Source organism: Herpailurus yagouaroundi, unplaced genomic scaffold (assembly GCF_014898765.1).
Source record: "Herpailurus yagouaroundi ecotype Mexico unplaced genomic scaffold, PumYag 557, whole genome shotgun sequence".
NCBI classification, from domain to species: domain Eukaryota; kingdom Metazoa; phylum Chordata; class Mammalia; order Carnivora; family Felidae; genus Herpailurus; species Herpailurus yagouaroundi.
This window is the reverse complement of record NW_024412774.1, coordinates 2,160,340-2,177,730: the sequence shown is the minus strand read 5'-3', so window position 1 is coordinate 2,177,730 and position 17,391 is coordinate 2,160,340. Positions and strand designations below refer to the sequence as shown.

General features: G+C 43.2%; 1 protein-coding gene across 1 annotated transcript in view; it reads left to right on the top strand.

Annotated features, from left to right (window-relative positions):
• Positions 1 to 10,022, top strand: part of LOC121023374 (zinc finger protein 28 homolog) — a 30,379-nt gene extending 20,357 nt beyond the window's left edge. Inside the window, exons 6-10 of the mRNA XM_040465190.1 lie at positions 2,813 to 2,883; positions 4,578 to 4,712; positions 4,813 to 4,935; positions 5,232 to 5,366; positions 9,391 to 10,022. Coding sequence (XP_040321124.1) covers positions 2,813 to 2,883; positions 4,578 to 4,664 — 158 coding nt within the window. The 3' untranslated portion in view covers positions 4,665 to 4,712; positions 4,813 to 4,935; positions 5,232 to 5,366; positions 9,391 to 10,022. The remainder of the gene's footprint in view (positions 1 to 2,812; positions 2,884 to 4,577; positions 4,713 to 4,812; positions 4,936 to 5,231; positions 5,367 to 9,390) is intronic.
• Positions 10,023 to 17,391: the final 7,369 nt, after the last annotated feature.

Genomic DNA, 17,391 nt, shown 5'->3' with positions numbered 1-17,391 from the left:
TATATAGTATATATAGTGTATAGTATATACTATATAGTATATATAGTGTATAGTATATACTATATAGTATATATAGTATATAGTATAGTATGTATAGTATATATACTATATGGTATATATACTATACTATATATATGCTATATAGTATATATAGTATATATATAGTATATATAGTATATATATAGTATATATAGTATATATAGTATATATATAGTATATATAGTATATATATAGTATATATATATAGTATATATATAGTATATATAGTATATATATAGTATATATATAGTATATATATAGTATATATATAGTATATATAGTATATACTATATATATATATATATAGTCACATCTTTTTTTTTTAATTTTTTTTTTCAACGTTTATTTATTTTTGGGACAGAGAGAGACAGAGCATGAACGGGGGAGGGGCAGAGAGAGAGGGAGACACAGAATCGGAAACAGGCTCCAGGCTCTGAGCCATCAGCCCAGAGCCTGACGCGGGGCTCGAACTCACAGACCGCGAGATCGTGACCTGGCTGAAGTCGGACGCTTAACCGACTGCGCCACCCAGGTGCCCCTATAGTCACATCTTCTTTATCCATTCATCCATCGATGGACATTTGGGCTCTTTCCATACTTTGGCTACTGTTGATAGTGCTGCTGTAAACATCGGGGTGCATGTGCCCCTTCGAATCAGCATTTTTGTATCCTTTGGATGAATACCTAGTAGTGCAGTTGCTGGGTCATAGGGTAGTTCTATTTTTAGTTTTTTGAGGAACCTCCATACTGTTTTCCAGAGTGGCTGCACCCGTTTGCATTCCCAGCAGCAGAGCAAAAGAGATCCTCTTTCTCTGCATCCTTGCCAACATCTGTCGTTGCCTGAGTTGTTCATCCTAGCCATTCTGACAGGTGTGAGGTAGTATGAGATGAACGTATTTAAACATATAAAATACAGGAAGTGGGCACTTATAAAATTGTTAGAAGGGTCACAAGAGCTGACTTTGCAAGGTAGGTCTCCAGAAGTGCCTCCCCAAATGTGGCAAAACTGAACCTTCAAAACGTGCTCCCTCAGCCACGGTCCAGAGGCGGAGCTGCAGGGGGCTGCCTCTGGGACCACCAACTTCAAGCACACACTGCTTTACCTGCAATCCAGGGTCAGAAGGTAAGATGACGCGGGGCGCCTGGGTGGCTCAGTCGGTTAAGCAACCAACTTCAGCTCAGGTCATGATCTCAGGGTTTGTGGGTTCAAGCCCCATGTCGGGCTCTGTGCTGACAGCTCAGAACCTGGAGCCTGCTTCAGATTCTGTGTCTCCCTCTCTCTCTGCCCCTCCCCCACTTGCACTCTGTCTCTCTCTCTCGAAAGTAAATAAAACGTTAAAAAAAAAGAAAGTAAGATGATGAAACCACCACTCACTGTTGCCACAAACGCGTGGAACGTGGAGTTCAGACCCCAGCCGTGCTGTCTCTGCCACCACCTTTTGGTAGCCACAGCAGGAGGAGATGCTGCCTCTGTCATCCAAATGTCACACAAGGGCATCTAAAGGGTGGAATCTTATTTCTGTTCAGAGTGCTTTGTGCACAGAGCAGGAAAATTACTTTTCCAGCCTATTCATGAGAGGAAGTCCAACCAGGACGATGTGGCAATGAACTCCGAGTGCCAGCCAATTAAAATTAGCCACAGGAACTGTACTTTTACAGGGTTTTCTAGAATTTGTATTTAGCTCTTTCTCAACATCCTCTGGTTGGTTTGGTTTGTTTTCCTTTCAGCAGTGTGACTTGTTTCTTCCTTGATCTCTTCATGTATTTTAATCCATGCTCATTTTATATTCTCTCAGTTTATGCAGTTATCTTGTTCTTGTCCGTGGTTTCGGCTCATGCCCTGCTCCTTTGCCGGGGGAGGCAAGCTTCGTCCTGCATGCTGCTCTGATGAGGTTGTGTCTGGTCCTTGGAGCCTCACCTAGGGCTCCCCAGTTGGAGCCCCATTAGCATGTTGGGCATGCATGGTCATCTGGATGCATCCTTCCTGCTGAAGCAGGAACTTGGGATTTTGGAGAGCAGCAGTGGGCGGGCCGTCCCATCCCTGTTTCCTCACTAGGGCTGGAGATGTTTCCACTAGGGTTGGGGATGGCTGAGATATGACCCCAATCTCCCCATCGACCTCAATGTATTAGTTTTCTATTTCTGTTTGATCAACCGTCACAAGCTCAGAGGCTTAGAACAACAATCCTTTAGGATCTCCCAATTCCATGGGAGTGAGCATAACTCAGCTGGATCCTTTGCTCAACGTTTCACAAGGCTACAGTCAGCGTGTTGGCCACACTGAAGTTCTTATCTGGAGCTGAGGGTTCTCTCTCAAGGCTACTGGTTGCTGGCAGAATTCACTTTCTTACAATCGTGGGTACCCATGTTCTTGCCGGCTGCCCACCAGAGTCAGTCACAGCTCCCGGGGGCCACACCTATCCATCAGTGGTTCAGAACCCTGATTTTCTTCCTTGAGGTCAGCAGGAGCATGTCTCTTTCTGACTTCTGCTTTTAAAGGGCTTGTTTGATTAAGTCAGCCTCATTTAAGCTAATCTTCCTTTTGGTAACTCAAAGTCAGCTGAGTGGTAGCTTAATTATAATCATACAGGGCATGCAACATGGGAGGAGCAGGATTTGGTGGGGAGGGACGTCCTAGAAGTCTGTCCAAAATGTCCATGAACACCAGAAGGCTGGCACCAGACGAGGGAGGGAGAGAATTGCAACCTGTCCTTCTGGGAGGCAAGGCTGACCGCTCATGTTTTTTCTTCCCTCCCTGGTTTTGCCCTTTCAGGACTCACCCTTCCCCAGGAGAGGAGGCTGGATGACGCATTGGCCCTTGCTGTTCTGAAAGCCGTGGCCCAGGTGAGTCATGCTTTCTTCCCCCTTCCTCAAACTGTGCTCATTTTGTATGAATATAGGACAACTTCCTTGGATTTCCTGTCTCACCCATGCATGAAAAGATCAAAAGGCCCTGAGCCATCGCTAAGAATCCCTCTCTCTCTGAACCTGCATTCATGTATCCACATGACGTCGACTCTCCTATGGACTCAATTCTGCAGAAATGCATTGCTTCAGGGAAACGTGAAAGACTCCTATGTGAAATATGATTTCATGGACTAAAGGAACCACACATAACAGTGCTTTAATGGTAACCTACAGACCAGGGTTTCCCAGTTAGACAAGATGGGCCGTGGTGTTGGTTGGTCTCTGCTGTGGTCCGAATGTATCCCCCCAATTCATATGTTATGGTATTTGGAGATGGACCTTTACTAAGTGATTAGGTCAGGGTGAATGGGATTAGTGTCCCTATAATAGAGGCTCTAGACAAATCCCTGGTCCTCTTCAACCCCGTGAGGACGTAATGGGAAGTTGACCAGTGGTACTTTGTTATAGCAGCCTGAATGGACTAAGACAGAAGGTCTCAGGTTCAGGACCTTTTGAATTGGGGTTGGCATTGGGAATTTGAGGCATTGCCCAGCAGTCCCTCCATCCAGCCCAGATGGATGCCTGACCCAAGATCAGATGTGATGCTGAGCCACACGTGTGGGTAACGGGTCACATCTGTGTGAGCCTGGTTTATCGCCCATCAGCATTCTAGTGCTCGGGAACAAGGAAAGAGTGTGCCTGAGGATGAGCTAGGTGAGACTAGTCAGAGTGCGTGAGGTTGAAAACCATAAATTGGCAGAGCTAAGAATGTCCCTAAAGATATCTTGTTCAACTAGATGTTCAACTGGGTGGTTCAATAGGTTAAGCGTCTGACTGGATCTCGGCTCAGGTAATGACCTCACAGTTCGTGAGTTCAAGCCCCACATCGGGTTCTGCGCTGACGGTATGGAGCCTGCTTGGGATTCTGTCTCCCCTTCTCTCTGCCCCTCCCCTGCTTGTGCTGTCAAAATAAAAATTAAAAAATAAACTTAAAAAAAAAAAGGTATCTTGTTCAACCTCAAGTGCCCAGAAATAAAAGAGTTTGTCACTTAGTGCAATGTCATGGGAAATTGTGCAGCTGATAATAATAAGTCTGTATTAAAGAGTCTGACCGAATAAGGAAACATTTGGACAGTGATGAAGCTGCTTCTTCAATATATTTAAGAATAATACACAAATCCCATAATTCCTAGCACAGATTCTGTTAGTCATTTTGGAATGATTCCATGAGAAAAATGTTTCAGGATTTCCTGAGCTCAACAGGAAGGCGATTTGAGGCTGATAGTTGTTCATTGTGCTGTCTTGTGCACAGGTGACCGGTCAGCGGCATCTCTGGTCTCTCCCTGCTAGGTGCTAATAGCGCCCCCTATCCCAGTGGCGCCAACCAGAGTGTCTGCAGGCATTGCCCACTGTCTTCTGGGGGCGCCATATTGTCCCTGAGAGCCATTTCTCTAGTCTGAGTTTTCTTGAAACATTATGAAAGCACACAAACACTGAAAACAATATCAGTATATTTCCATATTCACTCCTTTGATTTCAGAGCAGAAGGAATAGAGAATTTCAGACATGTGAATTCAACTTCTACAGTTTATTGGCAAAACATTGAACTGACTTCTTTTTGTTCATTGAAGTATCTTTTGATGGCTGTATCTCCCTTTACGAAGGAAGTTGTGCTGCTCTCCATAGAAATACCAAGAACATACAGACCCTTCTCTTGAATTGCCAAAATCGTCTTGCGTGCTCATCTGCCTCAGCTTATTCTCTGGGTATGTCTCCCCACTCCCTGCAGTGTCCTTTTTCATCCTCCTATTTTCCTGGTCATAAATACTCACTTGGATGGCACACATCCTCAGTTTGTTGTTTCAGGGCTCAGTGATGTTTAGGGATGTGGCAGTAGTCTTCTCAGGACGAGTGGGGCCAGCCAGATCCTGCTAGGAAGGACTCGTACAGGGACGTGACACTGGAGAACTTCAGCAACTTCATCTCTAGGTAAGATGTTAGCACCCCTGGGAGGCTGGGATTTGCCCACGGGAATACCTGCTGCCTTGGGTGTGAATTCTGAGGTGCCTTCAAGTTTCTGCTCTGTTCTCAATGCAATTGTACTGAATGGGGACAGATAGTTCTGTAGGATAACACCCAAAGAAGCTTCTTCCCCGTTCCAAAAGTGACTTCCTCCTCTTCTCTGGAATTTTCTGGTTTCTCTTCCTCATTGATGACCAGGAGCTGGGTGTGACTTCTGGGATGCCCCCTTTGTGACTCTGTTGCATTTCTTCTTGCGTACACAGGTTCTTCTATTTCCAGGCCAGATGTGATCTCCTTATCGGAACAAGGGAAAGAACCCTTGGGGGCACAAAGAGATGTGACAGGAAGCCTGTGCCCAGCTGAGTGAAGGATCATTAAGAAGGGCAGTGGCGCTGTAGGTAATGGCTCAGACGGTTAGCAGGACGAGGCACCTTTGAGACAATGCCTGGAAAGTTCCCCTCAAAGTCCCTAGTGTTCAGAGCAGAGCATTACTCCCATCAGGGTGAGCGCCTGGAGGGGCCTCTGTCGTACTCACACATACCACCCCCTGCACCCTCCCCATGCTTCTCCCCACTCAAAGAGGAAGGCGAGTTCTTTGAAGTACAACTTTTTACCTACCCAGGGAACACTGTTTCTTTCCAGTTTCTCCCCCACCTCCTTTTTATACTTATTTTGAGAGAGACCGAGCATGAGTGGTTGGAGGGGAAGAAAGAGTGAAAATCCCATGCAGGCTCCACACTGTCAGCACAGAGCCTGACGCGGGGCTCGAACTCACGAACCATGAGATCATGACCTGAGCCAAAGTCAGACACTTAACTGACCTAGCCACCCAGGCGCCCCTCCCCCACCACTTTTTAAACAGTTGTATCATTGTTTCCATCCGAAAATATGGTTCTAAAAATAGTTTATTTTGGTTACCTCCCAATGATTTTTCTTCCTTTGATATGTATTTCCAGATTCAGATTTTGTACATTCTTTCTTTCATGCTTTAAAAAAAAAAATTTTTTTACCATGTTCAAATTTTCCAATTTGAGTCAGGCTCTCTGCAATAACGTGGGTCCCAAGGTTCTTCTGATTCATCCTCAGATGTAGGATTAGACCAGCCTGTAATTTCTGCTGTCAGACATTTCTTAAACATTTCCTAAAATTCTATGTAGTCAATTTTTAAATAATTCTTATCATACCCCTGTGAGAAACACATGTATTAAGTAGAGTACAACGTTTATGTATGAGTTTTTTTTCTCTTTAGTCTTACAGTAAGTGATCAAAATACTGTTTTCTAAATATACTAAAATTGGTTCTTTTCTTCCCCACCCCCTTCATCGTGGCTGTATTTATTTGTAGTACAGGCAGGTTCATTCATTACTGTTTTAGTTATTTATTTGGATGCTGTGTGAAACATTACTGTCATTCTGAAAAGTCAGAACTTTACAAAAGAGTGTTCTCAGAAAAGTATGGCATCTCCCTCATTCCTGCTACCTCTTCTCATTCTCCTCTTTTCAACCTTATCCCCACCTACCCCTGTAGTTAACCAAACTCATTATTTTACATTCTTTTCCTTCCAGTATTTCTTGTGTAAAAATGAGCAGATACATGTATATTCTCTTATATTTCTTTTCTTACAGAAAAAGTCACATACCGTATGTATACTTTTGCACCTAGCTTTTTTTCACCTAAGAATATGTCTTGGAAATTACTTATAATTTCATGGACATTTTTTTCATTCTTGTATGCAACTGTGTAACACTTCATTTTGTAGATATGCCAGTTTATTGAACCACTCTCCTATATATGGGTGTTTAGATTGTTCCCAGTATTTTATTTTTTATTAAAAAGGTTTTTGTTTGTTTTTTTTTTTACATTTATTCATTTTTGAGAGACAGTGTGAGCGGGGGAGGGGCAGAGAGAGAAGGAGACACAGAATCCGAAGCAGACTCCAGGCTCTGAGTTGTCAGCACAGAGCCAGATGCGGGGCTCCAACCCACGAACGGTGAGATCATGACCTGAGCTCGTTAGACATTTAACGGACTGAGCCACACAGGCGCCCTTCCCAGTATTTTAAAATTATGATCATGCCATAATGAATAATCATGTGTATCATGTTTATCATAATGTTGGAGGTATTTCATCAGGGTAGATTCCTAGATGTGGGATTTTGGTACCCAAGACCCATGTTTTTTAAATACCATACTAGGAAACTGCCTAACAAGTATACCCAAGGGCTGTTTCATTTTCTAGAGGATTTGTACCTTTGTTTGACTTACTGTTAAATATTGGTTAGAACCTAGACTCTTGAGGGATGCCTGGGTGGCTCAGTCGGTTAAGTATCCAACTTTAGCTCAGGTAATGATCTCATGGTTCATGAGTGTGAGCCCTGCATCAAACTCTGTGCTGACAGCTCAGAGCCTGGATCCTGCTTGGGATTCTGTGTCTCCCTCTCTCTCTCTGCCCCTCCTCCCCTCTCTCTCCCTCTCTCTCTCAAGAACAAATAAACATTAAAAAAAATAAAAACAAAAAACAAAAGAACCTAGACTCATGAACTTATTAGCTTGTCAACTTTGACATTTCTGGCTGGCCAAAAAAAAAAAAAAAATCCAAATGTTCTGGTTTTCATACTCTGTATGGCATTAACCAGTTTTTAATCTATTAGCAAACTCATTTGAGTATTTGTGTGTATTTATTCAATTATTGACTTCTTCTTTGAAGCACCTTTATCATCATCTTGGTTCCTTATTAATGAGTTAAATAAATCTTTAACACAACTTCATTTTTTATTTGGAAAAATTTTTGAAAACTATACTTTGATATTTCTAATACTTAATTATAGGCATGAAATAATAACCTATTGTAGGTTCCCTTCTCCTTTGTGCTATTTCCCCTTATCCTTTTCCTGATTTTCTTCCTTCAACCTAATGGTCCATTCTTTCAATATTCATGAGTTATATGATGTCATATGTGTGGCAGGCACGGAATTTGAGGTTTATTATACAACAGTAAGTAAATTAGATTTGGGTTAAAGTTTGGTTGAGGGGAGAAGGCAGTAAAGAGGTAGATAAAGTATTTCCATGTATATCGTCACAGCTTTTTTCTTTAAAGCATTTTATTTTTTAATTTTTAAAGTTTATTTGGGGGCAACTGGGTGGCTCAGTCGGTTAAGCGTCTGGCACTGGCTCAGGTCATGATCTTGTGGCCTGTGGGTTCAAGCCCTGTGTCAGGCTCTGTGCTGATAGGTCAGAGCCTGGAGCCTGCTTCGGATTCTGTGTCTCCCTCTCTCTCTGCCCCTCCCCCCCCTCGCACCCTATCTCTGTGTCTCGAAAATAAACAAACATTAAAAATTTTTTCCGATAAAGTATATTTATTTATTTTGAGAGAGAGTTTGAGTGGAGAAGAGGGGCAGGGGGAGAGGGAGAGAGAATCCCAAGCAGGCTCCATGCACAGCACAGAGCCTGACATGGGGCTTGATCCCATGACCACGAGATCATGACCTGAGCCAAAACCAAGAGCTGGAAGATTAAGTGACTGAACTACCCAGGCGACCCATCACAACTTTTTTCTATTTTGCGGTAAGATTCTCGAATGGGAAATCATAGGGGTGACAGTATTTAGAATAAGACAAATGACAGCCATCTAAAGAAGTGATGTTGAATATGAGATCTAAATCCTAACAAGACGCCAGCTTTGCAAAAACTGGGCACAGTGTTACATACAGATCAGCAAATGCAACCCCATGTATTCTCACATGTGCAAGGAGAAACTGGGGGTGGAACACAGTGAGGAAGGCAAGTAGCTTAAAATGAACTTGAATACATTTGACAGGTTGAGGACTCAGTATTTCACTCTTGTGCAACATGAAGCTCTGAAGTGTTTTCAGCAATGGGTCTCATTGTCACTTGTAAGAGAACCACCTTAGACATCCTTATTTCAGCAAACTCCTTAGGCAACTATAATGATAAAAACTGAAAAATCTATCTGAATAACTACCTCACTTACTTCACTTAGGGGATGTCCACATATCCTGTTCTCCTTGTTCACTTATCTAATTGCTTAGTCATATTTGGGAGCTGTAAAGAACAGTCATTTTTTTCATAAACATCATTTTCAGTTTAAAACAATTTCTACTAGGGGCGCCTAGATGGCTCAGTTGGTTAAGCATCCGACTTCAGCTCAGGTCACTATCTCATGGTTCATGAGTTCGAGCCCTGCGTGGGGCTCTGTGCTGACAGCTCAGAGCCTGGATGGAGCCTGCTTTGGATTCTGTGTCTCCCTTTCTCTCTGCCCCTCCCCTGATTGCAGTCTGTCTCTCTTTCTCTCTCAAAAGTAAACAAACATTAAAAAAATAAAAAACAGTTTCTACTAAAGAAGCTCTAACTCTCCAAGAGGAAGGACTAAAATGAGCATCTCTGCTTTTTCATTATCTTTCAGATCACGTATCCTCATGGGAGAAAATGGAAAAATTTATAAACAAAGATCCTGAGGACCCCATGTTCCAGGATGACTGGGAATATAAAGGCATATTTGAGAGACATCAAAGAAATGAGGAAGGAAATTCCAGTCAAGTGATAATCACCCAGGAAGAGTATCTACTGTGAGACAGCAAACTTCCCATAACCTGCATCAGAAAGTTCCACCTGGAAGTAGGCCCTATGCATAACGAATGTAGAGAAGGGTTTCGGCAGAAGACATCCCTTCTAAGTCACCAGAAAATGTATACTGCTGACCGATCTGAGGAATGCAAGCAACATGGGAAGGCTTTCTCCATCACCGTTCTGATCCCCCTCAACATCATAGAACTCACACTGGGAAAGACCCCGTGAATGTAAAGAATGTGGAAGGGCCTTTAGTCCTATTTCCCTCTTTACCCAACACCAGAGAATTCCTACTGGTGAGAAAACCTATGAATGTAAGGAGTATCAAAAAAGCTATATTCAGCTCTCAAAACTTAATGCACATCATAGAATGCATACTAGGGGAAAATTCTATCAATATACTGAATGTGCAAAAACTTGTCACTAATTATTCAACATCAGAGAATTCATACTGGAGAAAACCCTATGACTGTAAGGAATGTGGAGGGCCTTTAGAGGTATCACACAACTTCATGAACATCAAAGGATATATACCAGGGAGAAGCCATACAAATGTAATGAATGTGGAAAGGCCTTCGGTCATCAGCCATATCTTCCTCAATATCAGAGGATCCATACTGGTGAGGCACCTTATAAACGTAAGGTTTGTGGGAAGGCCTTTAGGCAGGGCTCAAAGCTTTATCATCACCAGAAAACTTATACTAAGTGAGAAATCATATAAATGTAATGGAAGCTTTTGGTCGAATTTCATAATTTAATGAGCATTAGCACCCTTACTGGTGAGAACCTTTCTCACTGTACTGAATGTGGAAAAGCTTTTAGTCACTTAACACTAGTTATTCAACATTAGAAAATTCATACTGGTGAAACTCACTATGAATGTCAGGAATGTGGGAAAACCTTTAGTCAGGGTTCACAACTTACTCAACATTATTTGTTATGTATGTAGTAATGTGGGAAGGCCTTCAAGACACAGTCATCTTTCTTAGTTTTAAGGAATTCATGCCATAGAAACTTCCTATAAATAAGTGAAGGAAATATTTCACCGGTCTTGTCCCTGAAAGAACATCAAATAATTTATTATCACGTATAACCTTGTCCAATATGGAAATGCTTTATCTTTCAGCTCATGTTGCATTTATCAGCAGATTCACGTCATTACGTCATCACTAAAGACCATATTAATATGGTAACGTAGAAGAGCTCCCCCTACTACCTATCAATTATTAATTATTTTACAATTCATGATGGCAAACAACCATGCAAGTGGAGAATTTTGAAAACCCATTACCGTAAGCTAATCCTAATTTACAGAAAAGGATGCATAAGAGAAAGTCACGCTTTATATGTCACATATGGGAATTTCTTTAGCCATAAGGCTCTTTTAATGAGAAGATTCATACTGATGAATATAAGTTTTAAAACCCCCATTCAGAACTTGCCATTTATTGTGCATCAGAAAATGCAAAGTTGAGGGGTGCCTGGGTGGCTCAGTTCGTTAAGTGTCTGACTTCTGCTCAGGTGATGATCTCATGGTTCGTGGGTTCGAGCCCTGAGTCAGGCTCTGTGCTGACAGCTCAGAGCCTGGAGCCTGCTTCATATTCTGTGTCTCCCTCTCTCTCTTTCTCTCTGTCCCTCCCCAGGTTGTGCTCTCTCGAAAAAAAAATAAATAAACATTAAAAAAAGATGCAAAGTGAATAAAACTCCAGGCATGTAAAACAACAGTTAACCATTTAACTATTAAAGAAGTTGAGGAAGATGTGCAGAAGTTTGTAACAAATCATACAGGGATATAACTCAGGTAAAAATGTGATAAGTTAGACATTAACAAAGTCACCTTTATGTTACCTAATATTTTCTGCTTCAGTTAAACAAGAAGACTCTGAAGTGAATAAGAGCAGTACATAACAAAACCTGTGGGATGTGGCCATGTTACTACTCAAAGAAATTATAATTTTAAATGTGTTTATAGGTCAGAAAACTATAAACACTGGAATAAGTGAACCAGAGACCTCTTGAGAAGCTAGAAAATGAACACAACTCAGCAATCAAAGAATGTTTTGAAATTATGAGAGAAGTAGGTTTTGTTAACCTTGAAGCTGTTTCTTTAAAAGGATAATATAAGCATTTAGCAAATCTCATAACAGTACAATTTTTCAAGCTGAGAGAGAGAGAGAGAGAGAGAGAGAGAGAGAGAGAGAGAGAGAGAAAGCAGGAGAGAGCAGGAGAGGGATATAGAGAGGTGGGGAGATAGAATACTAAGCAGCTCCACACTGTCAGCACAGAGCTCAGCGCAGGGCTTGATCCCACAAGCTATGAGATTATGACCTGAGCCAAAGTCAAGAGTTGGACCCTCAACAGGGGCGCCTGGGTAACTCAGTTGGCTAAGTGTCCGACTTCGGCTCAGGTCTTGATTTCACGGTTCGTGGGTTCGAGCCCTGCATCAGGCTCTGTGTTGACAGCTTGGAGCCTGGAGCCTGCTTTGGATTCTATGTCTCCCTCTCTCTCTGCCCCTCCCCTGCTCACACACTCTCTCTCAAAAATAAATAAACATTTAAAAAATTAAAAAAAAAAAAAGAATTGGACCCTCAACCGACTGAGCCACCTAGACGCCCCAAAAGTACTATTATTATAAATGATGTAGGGGTGCCTGGGTGGCTCAGTCGGTTGAGGGTCCGACTCTTGATTTTGGATCAGGTCATGATCCCGGGGTCGTGGGATTGAGCCCTGCACTTGGCTTCGTGTGGAGCATGAAGCGTGCTTAAGATTCTCTCTCTCCCCCTCTGCCCCTCTCCCGTTCATGCTCTCTCTCTCAAAAAACAAAACAAAACAAAACAAATGAGGAGGATGCAGCAACACACATAAAGGATATTAAGAAATAAGGTTGAATACTTACCAATTTTTATGCCAATAAATTAAAATTTTTAGATTAACTTTCCTTCCTAAAAAGGAAAAACTATGTTTCTAGAATTGACTAAAGATTAGCAAAGGACAGATTTTATAGGGAATGCAATTACATGTTTAAAAAAATCAGGTATTTTTTTATTTTATTTTAGAGAGAGCATGAGCAGGGGAGGGGGGAGAGAGAGAGAGTGAGAGAGAGAGAGAATTTTAAGCCCCTTACATGGGGCTCGATCCCTCAACCCTGGGATCATGCATGACCTGAGCTGAAATCAAGAGTCCTACGCTCAACTGACTGAGCCACCCAGGTGCCCCATTATTATCAGTTTTTAAGAAGAAAGACTTACCCAACTATTAAGTGTAGAGGGAATATCTATGATACAAATTTCCAAGTTTGAAAAGACGCAATTATCAGTTCCTTTTCTAAACCTTGCATGATCTCAACATATAAACAGGAACCAAAATTTACATATGTCCTCAACCTCCCAAATTACAAAAAAAAAAAAAAAAATGTTGAGTGTTTGAGTACCAAATACTTATCTACATGTTAATTTTGACTATAAATTTAAAAAATCATAAGTACTACCAAATTAATATTATAGTTGTTTCTCTTTAAAATGTAAATATTTCAAAATCAGTAATATAATTGTTACTACTTTAAAAATTAAAAATGGGAATGCAAGGGGCACCTGGGTGGCTCAGTCGGTTAAGCGGCCGACTTTGGCTCAGGTCATGATTTTGCGGTCCATGAGTTCAAGCCCTGCGTCAGGCTCTGTGCTGACAGCTCAGAGCCTGGAGCCTGTTTCAGATTCTGTGTCTCCCTCTCTCTGACCCTCCCCCGTTCATGCTCTGCCTCTCTCTCTCTCAAAAATAAATAAATGTTAAAAAAAATTTTTTTTTAATAAAAATGGGAATGCAAGCTGGCGCAGCCACTGTGGAAAACAGTATGGAGGTTCCTCAAAAAATAAAAATAGAACTACCTTACAACCCAGCAATTGCACTACTAGGTATTTAGCCAAGGGATACAGGTATGCTGTTTCGAAGGGGCATATGCACCCCAATGTTTATAGCAGTGCTATCAACAACAGCCAAAGTATGGAAAGAGCCCAAACGTCCATCGATGGATGAATGGATAAAGAAGTGGTATATATATGTAATGGAGTATTACTCGGCAATCAAAAAGAATGAAAGTTTGCCATTTGCAACTATGTGGATGGAACTGGAGGGTATTATGCTAAGTGAAATTAGTCAGAGAAAGACAAATATCATATACTTCACTCATATGAAGACTTTAAGAGACAAAATGGATGAACATAAGGGAAGGAAAACAAAAATAATATAAAAAACAGGGAGGGGGACAAAACATTAGAGACTCATAAATATGGAGAACAAACAGAGGGTTACGGGAGGTGGTATGGGGGGGGATGGGCTAAATGGGTAAGGGGCACTAAAGAATCTACTCCTGAAATCATTGTTGCACTATATGCTAACTAATTTGGATATAAATTTAAAATAAATAAATAAATACAATTTTAAAAAAACACAAATTTTTTTAATTTAATGTTTATTTCTGAGAGAGAGAGAGAGAGCATGAGCAGAGAGGGACAGAGACAGAGGGAGACACAGAATCTAAAGCAGGCTCTCCAGGCTCTGAGCGGTCAGCACAGAGCCCGACGTGGGACTCAAACTCATGAACCGCGAGATCATGACCTGAGCTGAAGTCAAACACTTAACTGACTGAGCCACTCAGGTGCACCTGTTACTTTTTTTTTTTAAACTAGAAGATAATTTTTCAGGAATTCAGGAGAAAATGCCTATCCAAGCTTGGTTATTCTTCCAGAGTTTAGGCAGCTTAACTAAAAAGGGAAAATATTTTAAAATCACTTGATTTAAAACCACTGAAGAATGGTATGATGACATATGTAGAATTAGAATGTGATACTTAAGGGGCGCCTGGGTGGCGCAGTCGGTTAAGCGTCCGACTTCAGCCAGGTCACGATCTCGCGGTCCGGGAGTTCGAGCCCCGCGTCGGGCTCTGGGCTGATGGCTCAGAGCCTGGAGCCTGTTTCCGATTCTGTGTCTCCCTCTCTCTCTGCCCCTGCCCCGATCATGCTCTGTCTCTCTCTGTCCCCAAAATAAATAAACGTTGAAAAAAAAATTAAAAAAAAAAAGAATGTGATACTTAAAAGTAATTATTAACCACAAAAAATAAGAACAACTTAGAATCATTTAAACATATGCACAATGTGGAACTTAAATGTTTTCTTAGGAAATGTGGAATAAACTATCTCCTTTCACTCAGCTTTGACTTAAAAGATAACTGCATTTTAGGTAGAGTTTGTTAGGTAGCAACAAACGTTGAAGACAAAGTGCTATTAAAAAGAAAACCACAGGCCCAAAATGGTGTCACTAAAATGGCATCACTTAGGCTAAGTCACCAAATCGGGGCTTAATAACTATCCTAAGTGCACTTTCAACGAATCCGAGAAATATAGTGTTTTTTTTTTCTAAAGTTTATCTATTCTGAGATAGAGAGAGAGGGAACGAAAAGAGAGAAAATGTGAGCAGGGGAGAGGCAGAGAGAAAGAGAGAGGGGGAGAATCCCAAACAGGATCAGTGCTGTCAGATAGGAGCCTGACAAGGACTCAATTTAATGAACCATTAGATCATGACTTGAGCCAAAATCAAGGGTCAGATGTGCAACCCACTGAGCCACCCAGGAGTCCCCCAGAAATACAGTGTTCACCTGTCAGAAACTTTCTGGTCACCACTACAATAGCAATCTGTCATGTGGGCCCTCTCCATCCCCCAAAGGAAGAAGAGATAATCCATCTAATAGGACCCTGTCCACCCCTCTAACGGAAGATGACCTTGCCTGGAACAACCCTTTTTTGTTGTTGTTGTTGTTTTTGTTTTTGCTAATAACTTTCTCAATCCAACCTCCTTCCTGTAAAAACCTTTCATTTTGTGGCACTCTCCAGGGCTCCCCTACTTGCTAGTTTGCTGCTAGATTCATGAATCATTCAATAAAGCCAATTAGATATTTACTCAGTTGTAATTCGTTTTTTAACCGTGTCTTCGACTGCAGATGTGTTCTCTCTCCCCATCTGCCTCCATCAGAGCCTGCAACAGGACCAAGGCATTGGGTTTCATCTTCAGCTGTTTATGTAGAACGAGCCAGGGATGAACTGAGGATGCTGGGCATATGGTTCATCGTCCTTTCCGACAGCCTGAGGCTGCATTAAATCCTCAGACAATGATTCACTATGGTTTCAACCACCAGTAACTGCCCTGCACGGTCCTTTTCAGATACACCTCCACCGCACCATCTGCTTGTACCAGTATCACAGAAAGTCAACACTCAGGAAATTTGACTGTATTGAACATAGAATGAGCGGATTTAGCCCTGGCCGTCCCGCCCCAAACCTCAAACGTGTCCTCCCACTGCGCGTAGTTGGGAAAACAACACCACGGAGGAAGAGAAGGCCAGGCACCCGACCAAGGTCTCCCAGGAGCCACACAGACCGGAAGTATCCCTTCACCGCCCGGCACCGCCCACGTGCCGCGGTGGCTTCCGGGAGCCGCTTGGCCTCGGTGTGTGCATGCGCAGTTCCACCACCGTAGTCCCAGAGCCCTGAAAGCAGCGCGGTCCTGGCCAGCTAGAGGCTGTGGTGTCGGTAGCGAGGGACGGATGTAGAGCCGTGAGTGTCTGCGTTAGTAAAGAGCCAGAACCTCCTATCCAAAAGAGAATGGTCTCCCGTCCCCGAGTCTCGGGCAGTGATGGATGCGGAAGTTTTCCAAGAGTAGGACGCGCATGTTTTCTGCCGACAGCGGAGGCGGGGCCTCAGCGCATTGGGTCTCCGTGATGTGCGAAGGGAGGGAAGGTGGTTGCGAGCGACGGAAGGTGGTTGCGAGCGACGGAAGGTGGTTGCGAGCGACGGAACACGCGTGCGTTCGGTCGTTTGGAGGGGGGCGTGGCTTAGTGCCCAAAGGCGCGTGGGAGGGGGTGCTGTGCAGGCGCAGGGAGTACCATGCGGCCGCTGTCTGGGGTAGCTGAGGCGTTCTGGAATTGCAGCTGGGGCTCCCCGGCGGCGTGGGGCAGGGTCTCTTGGGGGAGCACCCTTGCTAGCGGGTTCTGGGGGTCGCCGCAAGGGTGTGGGACCAAGTGTCATCGCAGTGTGGGTGTTGCATGGGCCGCTCATGGAGCCTTGGAGGGGCCGTGTGGCTTTTCGCACCTCGTTTGGTCTTTGGGAGCCCGGTCTGCACACGTGCAGAGTGGACGCTGCGTCCTGAGCGGCTCCTCGTGTCCCAGGATTGAATACCTCGAATGGTGCCCAGCCCGAAGTCAGCAGGGACCTGGTTGGAAGTGCAATGGTGCAATGAGGTTTTTCTTTTTTCTTTTCTTTTCTTTCCCTTCCCCCTCCTCTCCCCTCTCCTCCCCTCTTCTCCCCTCCTCTGCCCTGTCCTGTCCGCCAGATCTGGGTTTTCAGAATCGACCGTGGCACTTAAATCTGTCAGATGCGGAAAGTGAAATGTGTTTTATGGCAGCTGTGCTGATTAAAAAGAGGACACGCAGAGGGCTTATCTCGGTTACGAGACTCCCGCTATTACTGTTCAGTGTGGGGTTGACGCGGGCACAGAGGAGTGAAGCTGTGGCCCCCCGAGCAACCACAGAACACACACGGAATTGCACTTGCAGAGAGCTCGCCGCTCGTTCAGATTCTTCCCTGGAGCCCTCCTGAATTTCCTGTTGGGCCTAGACCCCACTTAGGTTGATCCTGGTTCTTTTTCGGACATTCATGGGCTGACAATATCAAAGTCTGTGGTCATCAGTGTGTAGGAGGTTATGTGTGGCCTGTCTTGTCTGTTCTGTCTCCAGGGACAGAGGTTTTTATTTTTATTTATTTATTCATTTATTTTTAGGATTTTTTAATTT